At 44.3% G+C, this 19,254-nt stretch overlaps 3 protein-coding genes across 3 annotated transcripts; 1 reads left to right on the top strand and 2 right to left on the bottom strand.

Annotated features, from left to right (window-relative positions):
- Positions 1 to 3,052: 3,052 nt before the first annotated feature.
- On the top strand, positions 3,053 to 4,048 carry AOL_s00004g239 (uncharacterized protein; the record flags this gene model as incomplete). Its single annotated transcript, XM_011118889.1, has 1 exon — positions 3,053 to 4,048. One exon carries the CDS (start codon positions 3,053 to 3,055, stop codon positions 4,046 to 4,048), a length of 996 nt encoding a protein of 331 aa, XP_011117191.1.
- Positions 4,049 to 11,248: 7,200 nt separating this feature from the next.
- On the bottom strand, positions 11,249 to 12,005 carry AOL_s00004g238 (uncharacterized protein; the record flags this gene model as incomplete). Its single annotated transcript, XM_011118888.1, has 2 exons — positions 11,249 to 11,764; positions 11,835 to 12,005. 2 exons carry the CDS (start codon positions 12,003 to 12,005, stop codon positions 11,249 to 11,251), a joined length of 687 nt encoding a protein of 228 aa, XP_011117190.1.
- Positions 12,006 to 14,271: 2,266 nt separating this feature from the next.
- On the bottom strand, positions 14,272 to 14,928 carry AOL_s00004g237 (uncharacterized protein; the record flags this gene model as incomplete). Its single annotated transcript, XM_011118887.1, has 1 exon — positions 14,272 to 14,928. The coding sequence occupies one exon, from the start codon at positions 14,926 to 14,928 to the stop codon at positions 14,272 to 14,274; it is 657 nt and encodes a 218-aa protein (XP_011117189.1).
- Between the last annotated feature and the right edge of the window lie 4,326 nt (positions 14,929 to 19,254).

The following is a 19,254-nucleotide window of genomic DNA, read 5'->3' as shown; positions in this document are numbered from 1 at the left end:
GCCTTTTTCTCACATACCCTGACCGCTTACAGTTTCATGATCTTCAAAGTTCAGAGCTGCCTGGTTAACGAGGGAATATGAGCTTTTCGGAAAGAGCGGACGGCAGATGGCTGCCCAGCTTCCTCAAATGCGGTATAAAGTCACCGCAGCCTCTCACAAGGAGAAATCTTACGACAAAAAAGGCTTGGTTTCACTAGGCTCTTGGTGTTACATAGCTTTGACGAATGCTCTCTGGTCGCGAAAACTAAGACTTTTTGGCTAGGATTTTTTTGGTCTTGACTTTGCTTTGCGAAGTCAGGAATAGCTACTGAATTTTTCGAACTGGTGAGCCCTTTTCCTCCGCTAAGGATTCAAAAAACAACCGATACCGCGATGGCCAAGCTTCCAAGCCAATAGGTTTTGCATTTGTCCGAAGCCACGATGGTTGAATAATATGAAAAGGAGTTTTAAGACGTGCTTCTCACTTGCATGCCTCTAGATGCCGGACCAAAGGAAGTTTGTCCTCAACAAGCACACATGGAATTGCCAAACGCCTCCAAATTTCTTTTTTTCGGTTAAGCGTTCCAGAGAGAAAAAAGCTTTTTCGCTGGCGTAATTTAGCTGTGGGCCGACATTGGCATACGCCATGCAAACCGGCTAAAATGGACTGTACGAATAATGTCACTTCAATTCGCACGTACGCCAATTCCTTACCAATTCTTCTATGGACGATTGGTTCGACTCGAAGGCAGTTGCTCGTAACGGAAGTCTGGCTGCCGTGACCCGTCAAAAGTGGACCCTTAGAACACATGGCATTATGAGCACATGGCTGGTCTATCGACGATCTTGACGAGTGCCAAAGCATCGATCATTTGGGTGCTCGAGTGTCCGACCGTCTATCTTCCCAACTCTATGCAAAGCGTCAGCACATTGCTCGTACCGGAGTCCCTAAAGGAGGTCATGCATGCGACATCATAATTATCAAGCAACAAAATGCAATTAATTATTGCATTCGATAAGTGAGTGAGATTTGCAATTGTTACTGTGGTTTTTCCGAAGATGATAACCAGCCTTCTGAAAGTTCTTAGGCATGTAATCTGGGAACCCTTACATACATAATCAGAAGAATTGATAATCTATCAATCTAGCAGCTACAGGCTGAACTATGTTTGTGACACCTGTCAAGCAGTTGCTCGTTGTTTCCCCCATGAAATTGAAGGTTAATACAAGCCTTTTTTCTTGGTACAAGTCGTTTAGTCGGCTGCAGCCACAGACGGTTGACAGGGGGCATCGCTTTTAGCATATATGGGTCCTAGGCAGCTTTAAAAGATAACCGGCTTGAATTCTTGGGTGACCCTGGTCCATAGAAAGCGTACTATTGCGAGCTGCAAAGCACCTTGGTCGGAGCTTCATATATTTTGGCTCGGAACAAAATCCAGAAATTATCCGGACGGCAGACAAAGCTGCCGGGGTTTCCTCTCCTTCGCTCGTGAACTTTGATTCTTTCTACATAGTACATAAGGATACAAAACTTGTTTTCTACCATGGGTGTTTCGTTCAGATCATGGTTAAGCTGGTACCGGAGCCGGCACACAATTTGCCTAAGAATCACATCTCAAAGAAAGGAAGAAAGAGGGGAAAAGAGAGATCAAATCTTGGGATTGATCTTAGATCCTTACTAAGATCATTAAGATTTTTGAGAAAAGTATTTTATCGGCCCGGTAAACTAGATATCTTAAGCGATGTCAATAAGGTTCTCCGTTGGTTACATCAAACCCTCAAAACACGAACCCCTGCCATTCGATATATATTGCGGGAATAGGACCGGTTACGACTTAGTCAATTGATCATTGAACCGGCTTTCAGGCCGCCAGCAAATAGCACCTTCTCTATACATACTTTCAAAAATTTTGCACGACAAAATGGAGAAGAAATGAATTTGAATGTACAATAAAGATATGCATATATGAGACTAGTAATCAGTCAAAGTCGAGGATGAATGCAGTGCATTAACAGTAGGGGCAATAACCCCTGCTTATGCAGCGCAAGCAAAAAAGGGTCTTGTGATGAAAATATAAGGAATACGGTAGCTATAGCAGAGTAGCATTTCAACCAGGGATATGTACACGATCGATCATATCAAAGTCGGTGGGCCATATCTAAGGCCATAAATTTAGATACCGAGTATACATTGCCGTTCAGGAAGACAAATTAATACTGAATTGTCTGTGGGGAGTGCTTCTTTGGTGCCGTTATATCACATATCTATGTCTCAGGGACTACATTGACAGGAGGTCTATGGGTGCTTTATTCTTAAAAAGCTAAAAGAGTGAAACATTTGAAACATAATATTGGACTTACCGAATATATGGCATCCGGACCGCCAACATGACATTTAATAACATTAAAAGCTGTCATTACACAAGAATCGGATCTAGTGACTAGATTAACTTTGATAGACCGCCTGATTGCGTATCAATTAGCGTTTCTCTCTAAAATTTCAGGTACGGCATTTTACGGCCCGTATCTTGGGCGGGGAGGTACTTTTTCTGGCAACCAGAGACGAGTCTGAACTGCGGTGTTGAGTAATGCATTGCAACGTTGTAACACCCCAACGCGTAAACTCGACTATCGGCAAACGGCATTGCATAAATTTCGGATATACAAACCTCATACCGCTACTACAACCTGGCCTGTGGAACAAGACTAGCTATGCCCAAATAGTTTCACAGAACCAGCTTGGTCAATTGAGGGAAAGGTTTCTAAAGTTGGCGATGCCGCGTGCTTGGCGCCTACGCGCGTTTGCGACTGCTTCCTATAGCTTCGTAGTTCTATTCTGCATTGTTTAAAGTAGATTATATGTGATACTATAACGACTGGTAAAAGTTTATAACTAGAACATCGATACTGGCAGGAAGATTTGATAGTTTGCCCTCCTCGCGCTCGAGTCTATGTAACATCCTGCCAAAGAAAGAGCTAGTCGTTCTTTTTTTTTCCGCTTTTTTTTTTGAAGCAGTTCCGTTCTCTACTCTAGATAGTTTATCTATCGTACGCTCATTATATTTCTCCAAAAATGAAGTTGGCTGTCCTCTATGCGGTGACCGCTCTGGTTCCATCCGCTTTTTCTCACTGCCTCATCACGGGCGCCTACGGAAACGCAAACCATAAGATTCGTTCTTACGGTATCGGGCTCCTCGAAGATACGAACCGAAGAGTAGATAGCCGCGTCGACGGCCAAAGAGACTGTACGGTCTTTAGCGACCCAGCAATGACACCCAATGGGTCAGGCGCCAGACAGAGGAAATGCACCCTGTGTCCGGCCGGGTTTGATACAGAATGTGGAGCTTGCAGGGGAGTGAAAAACTGTCAAAAATGCCCACTATACGATACGAATTGTTCAAAATGTCGAAAGAGACATCTCCCTGGCTGCGGTCGAACATATTACGCTAGCAGTAGCAAATATTATGTTGTTGACCATCCCGAATTGAAAGGCACGGATCCAGCCCGCCCATTCTACAACAGCGCATATATTCACACTGCAAATTGGATCGAATGGCTGAGGGAGAAGGGTAAAATACCAATTGTCACAGCTGGAGGCTGGCTCTGGGTGACTATGTTCCAGCAGACAACAGATGGCGCTGGGCCTTACTATTGTATGCTTGATCAAGCGGGGAAAGGAGAGGAATGGGTCAATATGACGGTACCAGTGGTCTCCCCGGGAATTCAAGGAGCCAGCCCATGCAACAATCAGAACTGGGAATGGCCACTCAAGCTGCCACAAGACTTGAAATGCACTGGCGAATACGGCGCCCTCAAAAATGTTTGTTTGGCCAAATGTTTTAACGACGCGCCAAACGGGCCTTTTGGTGGCTGCATTGCCTTCCAGCAAGTCGAATCAGGGCCTGATATGGATAAAGAACCTAGGTCATTCGAGACCAATCCTAAATGTAGAGGATTCCAATATAGGTTGCCCATTAACGACGGCCAAATCAGATTTTTAGCAGGCGACGACTCTATCGGTGCAGTTGCAAAGGCATACATTCGAGACATGCTTAAACCTAGGAAATAGGTTATGTAATAGAATACATGTTCTCACGATTTTGTGTATACTTTCAAATAAATAGAATACATAAGCCTAACTCCATCCCAAACTTATGGTTAGCTAGTGTGTATATCAAATAACAATTTGGCCTTAGGGGCTGGAAGTACACGATAGTCTATGGTTAGAAATTTACGTACATATATTGATCGTGAATAAAGTACCTTGATATTTCGATATATTTGAAGGTCATAGCTCACCCCTGTCATAGAAGGCCCTTGCTAGTCCACAAGGATACGCCCCGGAACTATTTAACTTCGCATTATGCGGAGTAGAACCCTTGCACTTGGGGTATTGAGGAAGTTAACCGGTTATAGGTTGATTACTTGACTTCTGAATGTCAAAAATGGGTGCCTAATATTACATATTATTTTCTTACTGTTGATCAATTCAAGGGTTTGACACACTGCTTAGGTTGTCCCGTAGATGCATGTGTTCCACGACATAGAAGTCGAGTGATCTTATAAATTAATTAGATACAATTATATTACATTCTGTATTGATCATAGTTGATATGAATTTTCATGATCAATTATTTTTGAAATCTTCGACCGGGTTAACATTTCTCGTATCTGATATTGCGGCCGCTCGAGCTTTGGCTACGTTTTGTGTAACGTTCGAGCCGTGAATCAAGCTTTGTTCGATGCATGTCAGACAACAGGTTCATGATCATGTTCAGTATTATTTTAATTATGCACTATGATGCATTTTACCTTTAATGAGGCTTCGTAACGATCTACGAATCTTCCAATACATTTTCCGCCAGATATCGGTATCTCGATAAGACATGCCTGATATCCTTTTCTCTCGTGTTGATATCAAATATCTAAAACTTGGGATCTTCGATACGAACCGTCTTGGTATTGTTGATACCAGTATATACCATGCGAATGGCATCCTTGTAAACATGCATCTTGAAGATTCAATGTCGTGAATCCTAAGGTACTTACATACATAGTCTTTCCGGCCACTCGTTCTAGGCGTTATCTGCATGAATTCGAAGTCGTGATAGCACCTGGCCACCGCCGCCAAGCGCTCCATGGTGGATATGTGTGATTCGGATGAATGGCGACTGGGATTTAATTTAGACTGTCCAAACTCTCCGAAGCTAGTTTAGCTGTCGGCAACGCCGTTTCCTTCAACCCTATAAATACCAAGACTCTGGGCGAACAAACAGACTGCACTTTTTTCACTCTCGCCTCTTCGCCAGCAGAATCCACAAATCTTCATGGATGTTGTTTCTAATTGGAGGATCAAAGTGTATTCGGTAGCTTACGGCTATGTTTGGTCAGCTGCAATGTTGTTCTAGCGTCTGTGCTAGTTTCCAGTGGCGGCCACGCCATGTATCACAATTCCATATGCCCGATATCCCAACAAGGTGGCTTTTTCCCTAAATTTCAATTGAGCTCCACAAACGGGTGGGCCCCGGCTCCAGTCGCAAGATGCATATGTATGGTGCAAGAACTCAATCTTATCAGACCCTTGCAGAGAAAACGTGTATTCGGATCGGTGGACGGACGCGGACGGCCGATGTACATGTAATGTATGTATGAGTGCATTGACGTTTTTATTACATAGCTTGCTTCAGTTGTAACGGTATTCCGGCCGATATAATTACAAAGTCACAATACATACATGCTTCATGACATAAGCCCTTGCGGTTCCATCAACCGAACACATCTACCGTGGATTCGCACATCTGGAGATACAAGTTTTTCTTACGGAATCTCGTTTTGGAGACTCGGGAAACATGTAGTCCTGAGTAATATAGCTAACATTAGTATCCTCGGTTGCTCCTACTCATAACGGTGTCGGCGCGCATTATGTCGAAATCGCCAACCAAAAATATTTTCGCGCGCCAACAGCTTGTGCGCACAAAGCCCGATAAAAAAAAAGACTTGGTAGGTTATTATCACAAGAGCTCGGTAATTGTCACTCGAATTCCAGCAAGTTCTGTTAGAATCCTACGGCTTCCTCAGCTCGAGCGCAATCGGCGATCCTCGAATTAATTTGTTCCAAATGGCAATATTGATATATCTAGATACCTTGGTGCGACCACGGAAGTATTCTGGCATCGCGAGCTGAAAAGCGCCGGCGTCGGTAGCAGAAATATCTAAGCTAACACGCACTATGACCCCAAAACTTATGATTTTGGGTCCGCGACTGGATTGCGCTGAAGGTGCATTTGGATGATTTTTCCTATGCTGGTTCTGCTTAAGAAGCGAAGCGTATTTTGCGTGGTTGCTTAGCTACTGATATCTTAGCTTAGGCACCGCATGCCCAATGTTCCTGCGAAGTACGGTATTGGTGGATGCGGTGTCCAAACAGAAACCCGCACGAAATTCAAAGCTCCAGTATCCTCGCCTTTCCACGCCGCCTCGAAATCTCCCCGTTGAGCGCCCAAATAATGCGATTAGAAAGAACTTGTCGAGAAGAAAATTTCGCAACCCGCCAAACACCGCCTGAGGCCTTCCAACAAGGTGGCAGATTTATCTAATTTTCCTATTCTTTGCGCAATGCTCGATCTGAAGTGACCTCCGCGGCATCACCAACTAGTTAGGTACGAGTGGAAGATAGAATGGAACGAATCTATATTATACGCCAAAAAAAAAAAAAAAAATCATATTCGCCGATTTTCAGCGACATCGCATTGTACAATTATTTCCTGTTATCACATACATTTCATAAACCCCAGACTGGCGACCACTACGGCGTAGTGCTCTGTAGCTACTGGCAAGAGAGATGTGGATATCGGATATTATTAACGTGTTAGGAATCTACGCACATTTTTAATAGGAGCAAAGACTTACACGGGATACGTCGCGATTTTACAGCTAGCAGCTACACAGGAGTGTTCCTTAGGGGGGAGAACTGAAAGGTCTAGAGACTTGGGAAATGGGGGATGGGAAATGAGAGATGGGGGGCGGGTCGCAAGATTGCATGGAAAAAATACAGCCTCAGAAGATCGGGGGAGGAAACTCCTGAAGTGGATGACCTGTATCTGCGGGTTCGGCTATATATTCAGCTACCACACTTGGCGGTTGGTGTATAGGGAACTAGTTGGCGGTCGAGGCTAGTTGCAGTCGACGAATTTACGAGCTGATACGCACGCGCATGTGTATGCATGTGCGTAAATTCGGGCTAGATTTAAAGATAGGGAGAGAGGGGAAATACATTAATTCAAGGCTTCTCTTTGAAGTCAAAACGCGAGGGAAATTGCCGTATATGCATTGTCCTGCTAGGGTGTAATCTACTCGGTTTGAAATGCGGGGTCTCCTCCTCAGAATTCCTAATATTTGAATATATCTTGGGATTCAAATCACATGCCAAACCTGGACTAATCAACTTATTCCATGTTTTTTGTAATCTTAGAAGGAGGTTATTTGATATACGGGGCTAGTCTTGAATCATTATGAGCTAGGTTCTAGAATCCTGTGCAACATGCAGAGGTGGTCCGAGATGTTCGGTTGTTGGCTACCGGACCTGTGGAAGACCAAATCTGTGAACCTCGGGAATGTATAGCACGCAGCATGTTGCATTTTTGAATCTTGGTCTTTCTATGGCCCGTAAACTTGGATAGAATTGTATTATTATGAATTAGTTAAGTTGAATTTACAAGATCTAATAGGTTCATCTGTGCCTTGATAGGGTCAATCAATATCAACTGTATGAGTTTCCATGCGTCAAAAGCTTTCTCCTTTTTTTAAAATTTTTTATCTGGTAGTACTATAGTGGATATTTGGAATTTTGATAACAGCAGACCCTTCATCATTCACGTATGGCTTCCAAGACTGACACTTTTCGATTAAGGCTCTGCCTCCCAATATAGTTTACCTATCACCATTAACACACTTTGGCCCTTTTGTTGATCAATTGAATCTCCATATATACTGATAACCTCAATGAACACTTTCTAGAGGACGTCCGGACCGAATCCGGGAGATCAAGGACAAAGTGGACAACTTCCAGCCCATCAGGTTTGACGGCCCCCTATTCTCATTAGACTTCAAGTGCCTTATGGCCTCACTGAAAACTAGCCTTCAATCGAATAAAACCACGACAGCTAGCCACTTACTCGCCCTCGACCGACGTCTCCTTTATCACCAGTATTTTGTGTCATTTCGGTACTTGATCATTTACTCAGCGCCCTGATCTATCAGACCAAGCCGAGATTTGCGGTCCCCGATTTTCCACCGCCTGTTCAAAACTATCAGGACCCCAGGATCGATACCTAGCGATTTTTTCTGACTCCAGTTTTCATCTATAGAAGCAGACGCAATTTCTGCAGATCTGTCGCCCTTTATCTCGTACGTTCCCAGACCTAGACATGTTGTATTTTGGACAGACTCCTCAAAACCCCACTGCTTTCAACTTAAGGCCGTGTGCGCCAATCGCGGTGCCCGAGAGGGTAAATAGTTCTCCTAGCAAAAAGTAGAACTCCTCACGGCTCGGGGACCAGCAATGACTCTACTTCTACTATCTTTTGCTGTTCTTAGATATGTATAGGAATTCCTTATTACAACCTCAACCATATAGATACAGAGGCTCTCGACGATAGAGATGGAGTGGGAGGAGAACTTGAGACAAGATTAGAGTAAACCCCCTTTACCTATTTAGTCAATAGATCCCGTAGAATCTTTCCACGGGTGGATGTTGTTCAAAACCACAGCGTTCAAGTTTCTCAACCAAAATATAGCACATGCCACGGTTGAATATTTTAGATTAGAGGGTATTCGTCTCTTCGCTTGTACCGTCAAGCCATAAAGCTAAGAAACAACGGAGACCGACTGAAGAACGTTAAAAATCAATAACAACTGAAGAAAACTAGTCGGACTCGTGCTCGGGAATTAAACGCGCAAAACTGTGGCATCATATGTGAATTCAAGGGCTCGATTGATTTTCAGAGTCTAAGGGGATAACATGAATCGGTATCAAGGAGGCAAAGTTCGTTGTAAGGTGTCTAAAATACAAGTAAGGCAACCAAAGAACCCTAATAAATTTGTTTCGCATGTCGAGTTGGCCCAGCCGAAGAAAGATAAAATATATTCCGGAAAAATAGTATCCGGAGGCTCGGAAAAATCTGCGGGATTGAAATTCAACCCACAGCACTCCCGAAAAACTATGACAGGGTGGCTGGATACATATAGATGACAAATATAAAGAAAAAAGCGGAAGAAGTACAGCTTGCAAATGTCAGTGATTATTCGAGAGGGAGTTCCTCGAGATCATCAATACTGGGAATTCACCAAGATACTACCCCTTGGATTTACATCTCCGCAGATTGAATTTTGCCTTGGTCATTGTACAAATATCATCTACTATCAGAAATCTCGTTTGCCGCTGAATTTATGATATCACTTTTAATTTTTAGGTCTTTTTGGCTTTGCGAACCCTGAGCGAATCGTATACCCGGTAGAGTTGCTTGGTTATACAAGTTGGTTGAATGTCACACGTGCACACGTGCACTTTGAATTACCTTTTACAAACTGAAACGAATCCTTCCGGTCCGATTATAGCTTTCCGAGTGTATATTAGCCTAGAGAGCCACTAGCATGGGAAGTATCCTAAGATTTTCTGGCTTCAGTATGCCACCTGTCTACACTCAAGTCCTGAACAATCCTTCCCCAGTATGTGTCACACTAAGAAACGCACCCATGCCTTTAAGGTGGGGGCTATATCAATCTTTTATTAACTGGAATGTGCATTCGATCAATTGACCGTGACAATTTAATGATTTCGTAATATGGATGTAAATTTGTGTTGTAGATGTTGTAAATTATGGTGGCCCGCAATTGGTTACAAGACTGTCAAAAAACCTTGGGCTAAGCTAAAGTTTGATACATAGATACAGTTGTCATGAAGGCAAACAAGCCCGGATTGTGATGAGGTCGATTATTTTGCAATGGATCAAACTAAGCTAGCTGGCTACTCGAGTAGACGATTTGATACGATTTGATAGAATTTGCCACGGACTTAGCTATAGTTGGGACCAAATCCTCATAGGGTAAGTGGCACTCTTCAATCATATATTCATGCACAGCAAGCTAGTGCATGCGCCTGGCTAGCTGGGCGCCCTATTTTAGGGAGATACCAAACCGACAATTGATGCAAGACTACAATTATCACTTGTGATTTATACGTACCTGGTCTCGTTGTACGTACCCAAGTCAAAGGAGATTTCAATCTTCTGAGAATGCCAAAAGCCGAGTAGCTCATAAGCTTCCTTCAGTTAAATCAATTGTCGATGCGGTGCCACCATGCGTCTAAAGTTGCGTAGCTTCAGTTTTCAACTCGATTGGAACGTTGTCATAGGATATTTTCTCACCCTTGAATAGGTCTTGAGGAAATCCGCGAGGTAGGACTAACCACGTAAACGCAGGTGGTCTGCTAATGTTATCACATCAACCTGTAAAGCTCAGCCACTTAGATTCTCACGTCTAGGGAGAGGAAATGTTCAAAATATCCATCGCTAGCCGGTGGTAAAATAAATAGCCGTGTCTGCTATGTGGAAACAAGCTGGCAAAAATATGGGTAATCCTCATAAGGATAGAAGATTGATACCTATTGGACCGAGATGGATGGCCGAAGTGTATCACAAATTCTGGTTAGCTCCTAGCTCCCAATACAATATTTTTTTTGCGGGATTCCGCTGGCAGCCCTGATACCTTTTTTGTATCGTAAAAGCCTCCAAACCGATTTGCAATCGGCCCTCTGACAAGAGGTCATTGAGTTGGAGGGAGTTGTTTGGAAGAGCATCCAATTTAAGCTGCCCAACCTATCAGAACTGACCGCCTTGCATAGTATGAACCCAAAAGAGTGATAATAAAGGGTTGGGTTATGGTATTCAACGTGCCAAAGTTGACTTGCCCCTTCCACAGGCCAATGGGTCGGAGTATCTAGACTCTAAAGTTCCACGCAAATCGGGACCCTAGTAAGGGATCTTCAGGAAGCACCCACAGGTTAGCCAAATTCAAATATCAACGTGCGTATCTTTCATTTAAGGAATATACATTAGTGTCGCTGGTGTAGGGTATGATCGGCATATTTCGGCTTAAAGGGGGGATCACGGTTTCCTAAGGGCAGCCCCTAAGAAAAGTCATTTAAAAATGCAGAAGCCATGAAAGGATACAAAGTAGCCTGAAATATTGGATTTAATCATACCTTCTAGAGTCATCCGGATGTTTTTGGGTCATAAAAATTCGTATGCTGGCTGTCCCAAGAGACAAATGAGGATACCAGTTGCGACAATATTTCATCACTGCCAGATGCTGTTGCCCAAGGTGCCATCTTCCAATTACCGAGATGCTTGTCTTCAAATAGTCCGAAGTTCGGTTGTATCGGCACATGTACGGCTGGCCTTGTATCTTCCAAAACAGCGTTGCCTAAGAAAGTGTATGCTGCGTTCTCTGGTGCAGGGAGTAACGTGGAATTGCCGTCATCCCGAATGATGAACATCAAATCCTCCACCGAAGCCTCGTCTCTAATGGCTTCAATTATTCTTCCCAAGGCCAGAGGGGTTGCAGTTTTCATGTAGTCAATCAATTCCTTGTAGTTGTTATTTTCGAGTTGTAGTGATTTCAAGTCTTCTTTCATCGATTTTCGATTATCCCCTGGATCTTCAATCGCATATTGACATTCATGGCCCTTGGATCGACACCGTTGGCATTCTGGCTTGTCTTCGCTACACTAGAGGCGGAAGTTTTGGTTAGGTTTCACCCGGTATTAAGATACTAACAAGATTGATAGGTTAAAACACCTTCGCTTTCGCCTGCCTGCAGGCATTACAAGCCTTTGCGGCCTGATGCCTCTTATACTTTATCTCGATGGGGGTCCTCTGTGATGATTCTAGTTGACCAGGCACTGGGTCAGGAGCGGGGACTAGAGTAGGGAGGCGGCGCCGTTTCCGAGGATTTGGATTCATAGACATGGGGGGATATCGATGAGCCGAGACCAGCACCTCAGCAATTAACTTTGAGTACTTTATGTCACCGAGAGATCGATAACCACCGTTCACCAGTTGTTTCAGGTTCTTCGGAAAGTTTTGGGCGTCTAGATAATGTCTATTGTCGTTCATTTGGCTATTTAGGCTTTCGGTGGTGTTTGCGGAGATGGGATAAGTTAAGCCTAGCTGAGGAGGTACATGAGAAAGATATATGTGTTGGCCCTAATCCCTGACTCGTCCAAGAGTACTCTTGACCAGATGCTCTTTCGGCTAGATTTTGGGATTTTTGGCGGTGGAGAGGGTCTGAAGAAAGCCAATGCCTGAGATATCACAGTTACACTCTGGAATGGGTATCTCGATAGCGGAAAGGCATTCAATGCCAAATCTTGATTCCGTGACCAAATTGCGAGTCTAGAGATGCAGGTAGTTGGACATCAAAAACGGCCAGAGTTCAACCGTGTTCAGTTCGACTCTGGTTACCGGAGCCCGAGGGGCTTTGTTTTTCCAACTTTTCCATCTGATCCAAGTGGTTAGTCTGGGCAGGCACCGGCGACTGAATTCCCAAGCACAGCTCCCCAAAATCTCGTTGAATACCAAGTGTTTTCAAGTAGGTTCGTTTGGGCATCTCGTAAAGCTGTTGGGGGTAGGCCACTGAGGTTGAGGCAAATCGGTTCGCGCGTTTTACTGCTCAGGTTCTTTGATTGATAGTCCTCCTGATTGACAACTGAGGATTTAATGTGAAGAATTGTGTTGTCCGTGTGGTACAAATTTGTAGCACCGGACGACGCCAGGCTAACATGGAACGGAACTTGAACTCCAACCAATCCGGCCGGGTTCCTGGTCAACGGAGGCTGCACCACGATGGTCTTGATCGTTGGGTTCGGTGTTGTTCGGCGGGGATTATGTGTTGTGTTCAACAAAGGTTGGTTAGTGTTGCAACACAACAACACAACGGTCTCAAAGGACCGTTTATCTGCCGCATTCAGTTGACATTGAGTGAGATCGAGATTGCGATTGCGGCATAGGCAAGTGCTTAGTTAGCTGGGTTGGTAACTGACTGTTGGTCTTAGACGCGGCTGATATGGCAGCGACGAGGGCAAGAGCAATTGCGGGGGTGGTGGATATTGAAGAAGGAAGTATCAATATTGCATATATTGATATATCGACATGCCGACATGTCATCTTCAATACTCCATCAACCCATTCACCTTCTTTCCGAGGTTTGAATTATATTCGAAACCATAAGCACGGCACCGTATTCGCATGTGCACGCTATTATCATCATCTGGTGCATGGAAGTCTTCGAGGATATATTAATGTCTAGTCTGGTCTGGGGTCCGGGGCTGCAGACGTGTTTCAAGTAAATGCATTTCAAAGGCATAACTTCGAACTTCAACCGGCGAATGTTGTTGAACGGCTGAAAAAGGAGACGTCAGCCACCCACAATACGTTTCAAACACTTTATCTGTTCCAGGACGTCAAACGTAACTTAAAATTTTGTCTCCCAACGTCTACGAACGTTGGAAAAGGACGTTGGAAAAGGCACGGCACGGCAGGTGAGTCTTGGGGCTTTTGCATCTGCCATTCTGACGAATTTGGTAGGTGGTACGAAATTCAAAAGAACACCATTTCAAGGCTTTAAGGTTGAATGGTGGTAACTTCTAGCTTCTACGGGCGCACATGGGGCGAGCATTTCGGGTTTTACATAATTTCTCTGATGCAGGGGATTTGTCATGACTTGATTTGATCATTGATAACGCATATTCATTGAATCTCTCGAATCAGGTTTTGCGTGAATACCTGTTTAGGTACCTTCATACAAGAAGCAATAGACATTGAAGAATTAAACATCAAAAATCGTGAAAGAAAAACTTTCTGAAGGCCGTAAAACTCCTGAACCAATAGCAAGTCGTCGAAAAATAAAATAGAAACAAAAAGAAGAACTGTGAAATTATGATACAGAAAGAAGACATTTGTCGTAAGGTTCGTTGATTAAAATTCAAATATTCGTGAAGGTCCAATAATCCACTCATGACCAATAAAAGATTCCCAAGCCAGCCTAGCAATCCATTCTATCCAGGCCAATATAACACCGGGGGGGAAAAAAGAGAAAATAAAAAAGAGGTTGAGAGAGAAGTCCACCCGATGGAAGTGATGTATGTACAGTCAAGGTGGTTGTTGAGAAGAATAATGTATATATGTATAAGAGAAGTAGCTGAAAAGGGAAAAAAAAAAGGATTGAGGGTATCGTTTAGTCCTCATCTTCGCTTTCTTCTGGCATTTCGGAGAACTCTCGAGTGGCTGAGGGTGGAGGCGAACAGTTGTGAACAACAACGATACTGGACCGCCTTCTTTGGCCGCCGACGATGATTGGTGTTTGCTCTTGCATGGCCATGGCGGCCCTGGTAGTCCTTCGCCTCGACTTCAATGTTGCAATAGAGTATGCTCGGACCTTGGTGACTAAGGGAGCGACCGAGTTCTTTGTGGATGGGAAGTCTTCATCCATAGGGGTATCTTCGGGTGTAACCTTTCTTTCAACAATGGTGGTAGCAGAGTCATACTCTTGCTCATTCCTGTAGATGATACTTTCTCTTCGTCGACAGCTGCCCATGTTGATAGATGTTCTGGAGGCGCGGCGACTAGCCGTTGATTCTTCGCTTCCGCGACGGGAACTAGCAGGCGAAAGGATCTTTGGAGTCGAGACAGGCGAAAAGATACGCGGTGACATGACCACCACGGTCGCAATATTTTTAGACCTTCCCCGTGGAGATATTGGGGAAATGGGAGAGATGATATGCTTTGCGTCTGGGAAGCGAGCGTCCTTAATGATGATTGAAAGTCGTGGTACAGAAGTGCGTCGCTGGTGGCTGAGAAGAGGGAGAGCTGGTCGACGGGTAGCGAACTCCATGGCGAATTCAGAGGGTTTTATATATAAATTATATAATATCTTGTATGCGAGGGGTCGTAAGCTGTCGGAATAGGATTCTATGCCTGTCGTAACGTAGGTACGACGTTGTAATGGAACAGAGGAGTCGCCAAAGAATGTTAAGACACGCGCGTTCCGAGGTCCCAGTAATATGTAATTTGAGTGGCTGTTTGCAGCAAGAATGAAATGGATGTATGTACTCCAGCCCTTTCCCTCTTATTTGTTTTTAGGATTGTGACTGATCCTTCTCACTTGTGTGTATGCAGGAGCTCTGGTGACGTGCCTGGGTTTCTGCAAGTTGACGGATTGGGTTTAATGGCCAGGCCGGAACTTCGTCAGGTTCGATGACTGATAAAAGAGTGGAGCGGACCGCAAGAAGATCCAAGAAGACCAAAGACGCAATGATGAATGAGTGAATGAATGAATGAATCAACCGACAATAATCGTTTAAATGTTTTTCCCTGTTTTGTTTTTCTTTTCTTCTTTTTGATATCGGATGAACGAAGCTATCGAAGAGGCCAGACAACCAGTGTATGATAACCTCTAATGAATACGTTCTAGATCGTTCGCGATCGTTCCCTGTACAGTCAAATACTAGGTATTGTATATACTTCTTTAGATACTACTAACTCTTATCGATACTTGTAAAGGAATGTTTCTGTGGAGTGGTCAAGTACGAGGCCCGAAATGAGATGAGATGAGACGACGACTAGTTAAACGGAGGACTGTTCTATGTAAACGAACTAACGGGACGGATGGGGGGACGAGACGTTTTTATGTATCCCCACGGCCTATGCCTATTATGCCCTTTTACCTTTTATATAATCTTGCACTCGGTTTTAGTCTCGAGGCTCCCCCCATTCAGAGCGGAAGGAGAAGTTCTACCAACCACTACCAACCCAACCGAGTCCACCCGTGCTACTGGTGCTTGTTTCGCTCCTCGAACGCCTCCGTAACATGCTGGGCCCCTAGCGAAAAAGCAAGTACCGACTACAGCGTTCTGTGCTACAACTTTCCTAACTGAACCCTGCTGGGCGCTGCTTCAGACTCCATACAATCGAGCCTTGCCTGCCTACTGGGGCCGTACCACTGGGAATACAGTCGGCCTAACGCTGCTGCTCAATGCAAGAACTAATAATTGCCTGCACGATGTGGGGCATTGGGGGCGAAGAAAAGGAATGCACGCCAGATTTAGACCCATGTCTGGAAGGAGGCGCAAATCTGTGGGTTTTTTTCACAGTTTGATTGGAGAGCAAGGTCTCGCTCCAAGAAGCACCGACATGTTCCCAACTGCCGCCGCACTCGAAGGATGCTTGAACGTCGGAATCAGGACGGCGGTACATGTACATATTTACATACAGAGTACATATGTACGTACATACCGCGGGTATGTAAGACCAATCCCTCCATTGAATCCCACCCCTTTTGCCTGCGATTCGATTGAATTATATCACTGTTTCTTTGCCAAAAATACGTCGATTGCATGTAGGTCTCTGAACGTTTTGATCCAGTGCAGAACAGTACAGTACATACATACCGATTTGGCATCAATGCACAAGGCAAATTAATCTCCAAAGGCTGGGCAGCATGGACCTCTCGGTCCTGGATTCCGGCGGAGATATCCCCAAACTGGTTTGAATAACAGAGGAAAACAGAACATCAACTTTGCAAAATTCTTCAAGGCTTTTGGATTATTCATCGACAAGCAAGTCATGAGAGATATCTCTGTTGCATCGTGCTTTTTCGCGACGATATTCCCCAGACTGTCTAGCCTTCCTGACTGGTCAACGACGTCGGTGGGAGGTAACATGGGTATTAAGCGGCAGCACTTTCCAAACACCTTCCCCTCAATCCGACCGGCTCCACAGTTTCACATACTAAAATTCTCAGTTAATTTCACACATGCCGTCTTTGGTAGACACGATACCGGGACCTCGATAAACACTTCCTTGAAAGCGCAAGGTGATGTCGATAACGGGTTTTCCCATTGTGCCTCCTCCGCAATATCTCGCCAGATAATCTTGTATGCAAAGCAAACTAAAAAGTGCATTGACATCGATGCAGGCTTCTTTTTTTCCCCGATTTGTTTTGAGAAGCCATTGGCGTCCGGCTGCAAGATTATCAGTTGGAGCTAATCGATGCAAGAAGCTCTCAAATGATCACACGTCTACATACATAACTAAATTATCTCGAATTTTCGCCCCCTTTCGTAATATCGCTGATAGTGGGGGCAAATGACTTCTTTAACTCACTACCACCTACCATGATTTTTTTGGGTATTTCGACGCCGAATGATGCCATCAGCAACCGATCACTTCACTGTTTGAATGCGAATTACAAACAATCCCTCATGATCGTATCCCACAACGGATGTGATTGGATGGGGAATCCCGATGCCGAAGTTCCTTCAATTGAGTCCTGAGCGCAATGATAATAGAAAAAAAATCCACCATCAGCTTACGGGAGCTAAGTTAGCTTGGACTAGTTGAGTCTAGGAAGTATCTCACCCAGAACGTGTACATTGCATAGCGTATGCAGGGCGCCTGTAATAAAAGTACCCCGATACCTCGACCTCCCTATTTGCGACTGAAGTTGAAATTTTTTTCCTTCCGGAATATGTGTGCTAGTACTATAGTGAAATTGGAGCTCGTCGACACCTTGCTTCCAGCATGCAAGGTGGTATATCTTATTAACTTCAATCTCCGAAATAAGGATGTTTACATCTCTTTCTGATTTAGCGGGTAAACTGGCCCTTCGAGAAGAACCATGTCAATTCCTGCGCTTCATTCGCAGGAAGTAATCAAACCTTACATCATGATCAAATTCCCATTAGCCACTCCGAGAATGAAGGGCCCCAAGATCAAGAGCCAATGCCGCCGTCATCACGAAGCGCGCGAATATGGAGATTTGTGCGGCATGGTCTGTCAAACCCAGGAGTGCAATCCTGGTCGCTGATTCGCTCGCTTGGTCCAGCCAACAGCAGCCTCTCACAACGATTCGATCCAGAAGGCTGGGCCACCCAAAGGTTAGCATTGACAAAGCAAATACCCTTGTCGCTCCCAAAATAGAAGCTCGATCAGAATTTAGGGTTCTGGTCTCTTTAGAAAATGCACGCTGCTGTACTTTCGTCCTCGACGTTGGATGCACATAATCAATCATGGGGAACCGGACCAAGCTGATATGCAGCTTAAACGAAATTACGATATGCAAACCCCCTCCTAGGATCCTTCGAAGCTGGACTCTAGAAAGTATCTCGAATAAGTTCTAGGAAAATACACCGACAATCGATTCGAAAAGTTGCAAAAACGGGTATCGACTTTCCATAACTCCGGGTAAAATGGTTCAATCCCCCCGTTCTATGATCGGATTCCTGATTTGAGGTGAAATCTGTGGTAAGATTTTAGTGCTACCCCATTTAGGGGGGTTTCCGAATATGTAACACGTCGTGGGACAATATTGAGTTGATAGTCTTAATTGTTCATGCCTACCTGATTACCGAGGAAATTCTATTATTAAGCTTGGGCCTGAAGAGGCTCTTAGGTAGCCCAAGTGGAAACTCAGGCCTTGAGAGGGCCTAGAAAGAAGTCTGGTATATACCTAGTGCTAGCTCATGGCTTAGTTAAGACATCACCGACAGGCCGTCCCACATAACGTTCATCACGCTCTTATTGATCCACATGCTAGCCACGCCTACATCGTGGGATAGATACTATGCACAAGCTTATACAAGGATTTAAAGCACTCTAGCGAGCAGTGTGACTAATTTCAACACCGAAATTTTTTTTTGGCTGAATATTCTAACGCAAATAGTGTATGTGTACATATGTATCAAATCGTGACAATTACCTTAAGCGGAGGTATCAGAAGGAATTGCTTCCGGCATTATGGTACTGGAGCATTGGGTCGGTTACTCCGGATGGCTATAAGCAGATAAGTACTGACTTCAGTACTTGCTCAGCCGCAGATTAATCTTCGATTAAGCGGGGATTGAAAGGATGCATGTTCTTGCAGAAAATTCCGGATTTGTCACAAGAGCACATGCACAACGTTACGGCGATGGTACCAATCATAGCAGCCAGAGATACTTGGATATACATATATTAGATTCTGTAACTATCGATTTAGGCTTCGGTCTGGAAACCTTATCTGGCCGCGGATCCGATATATTTGTTTCCTTATAAGTAAGAGAGCTTGAATAAATCTCATATCCAAAGGTTAGTGTGGTACGACATATTTCACAATCTGGAAAGCGCCAAAGCCGGCAGAGATAATTGTACTATTGTGCCGAAAGTTCTTATTGGTACTCGT

This window comes from Orbilia oligospora (genome assembly GCF_000225545.1).
Source record: "Orbilia oligospora ATCC 24927 unplaced genomic scaffold scaffold00004, whole genome shotgun sequence".
Taxonomy (NCBI): Eukaryota; Fungi; Ascomycota; class Orbiliomycetes; order Orbiliales; family Orbiliaceae; genus Orbilia; species Orbilia oligospora.
Note: the sequence above shows the minus strand (reverse complement) of the source record. Positions and strands in the feature narration are given on the sequence as shown.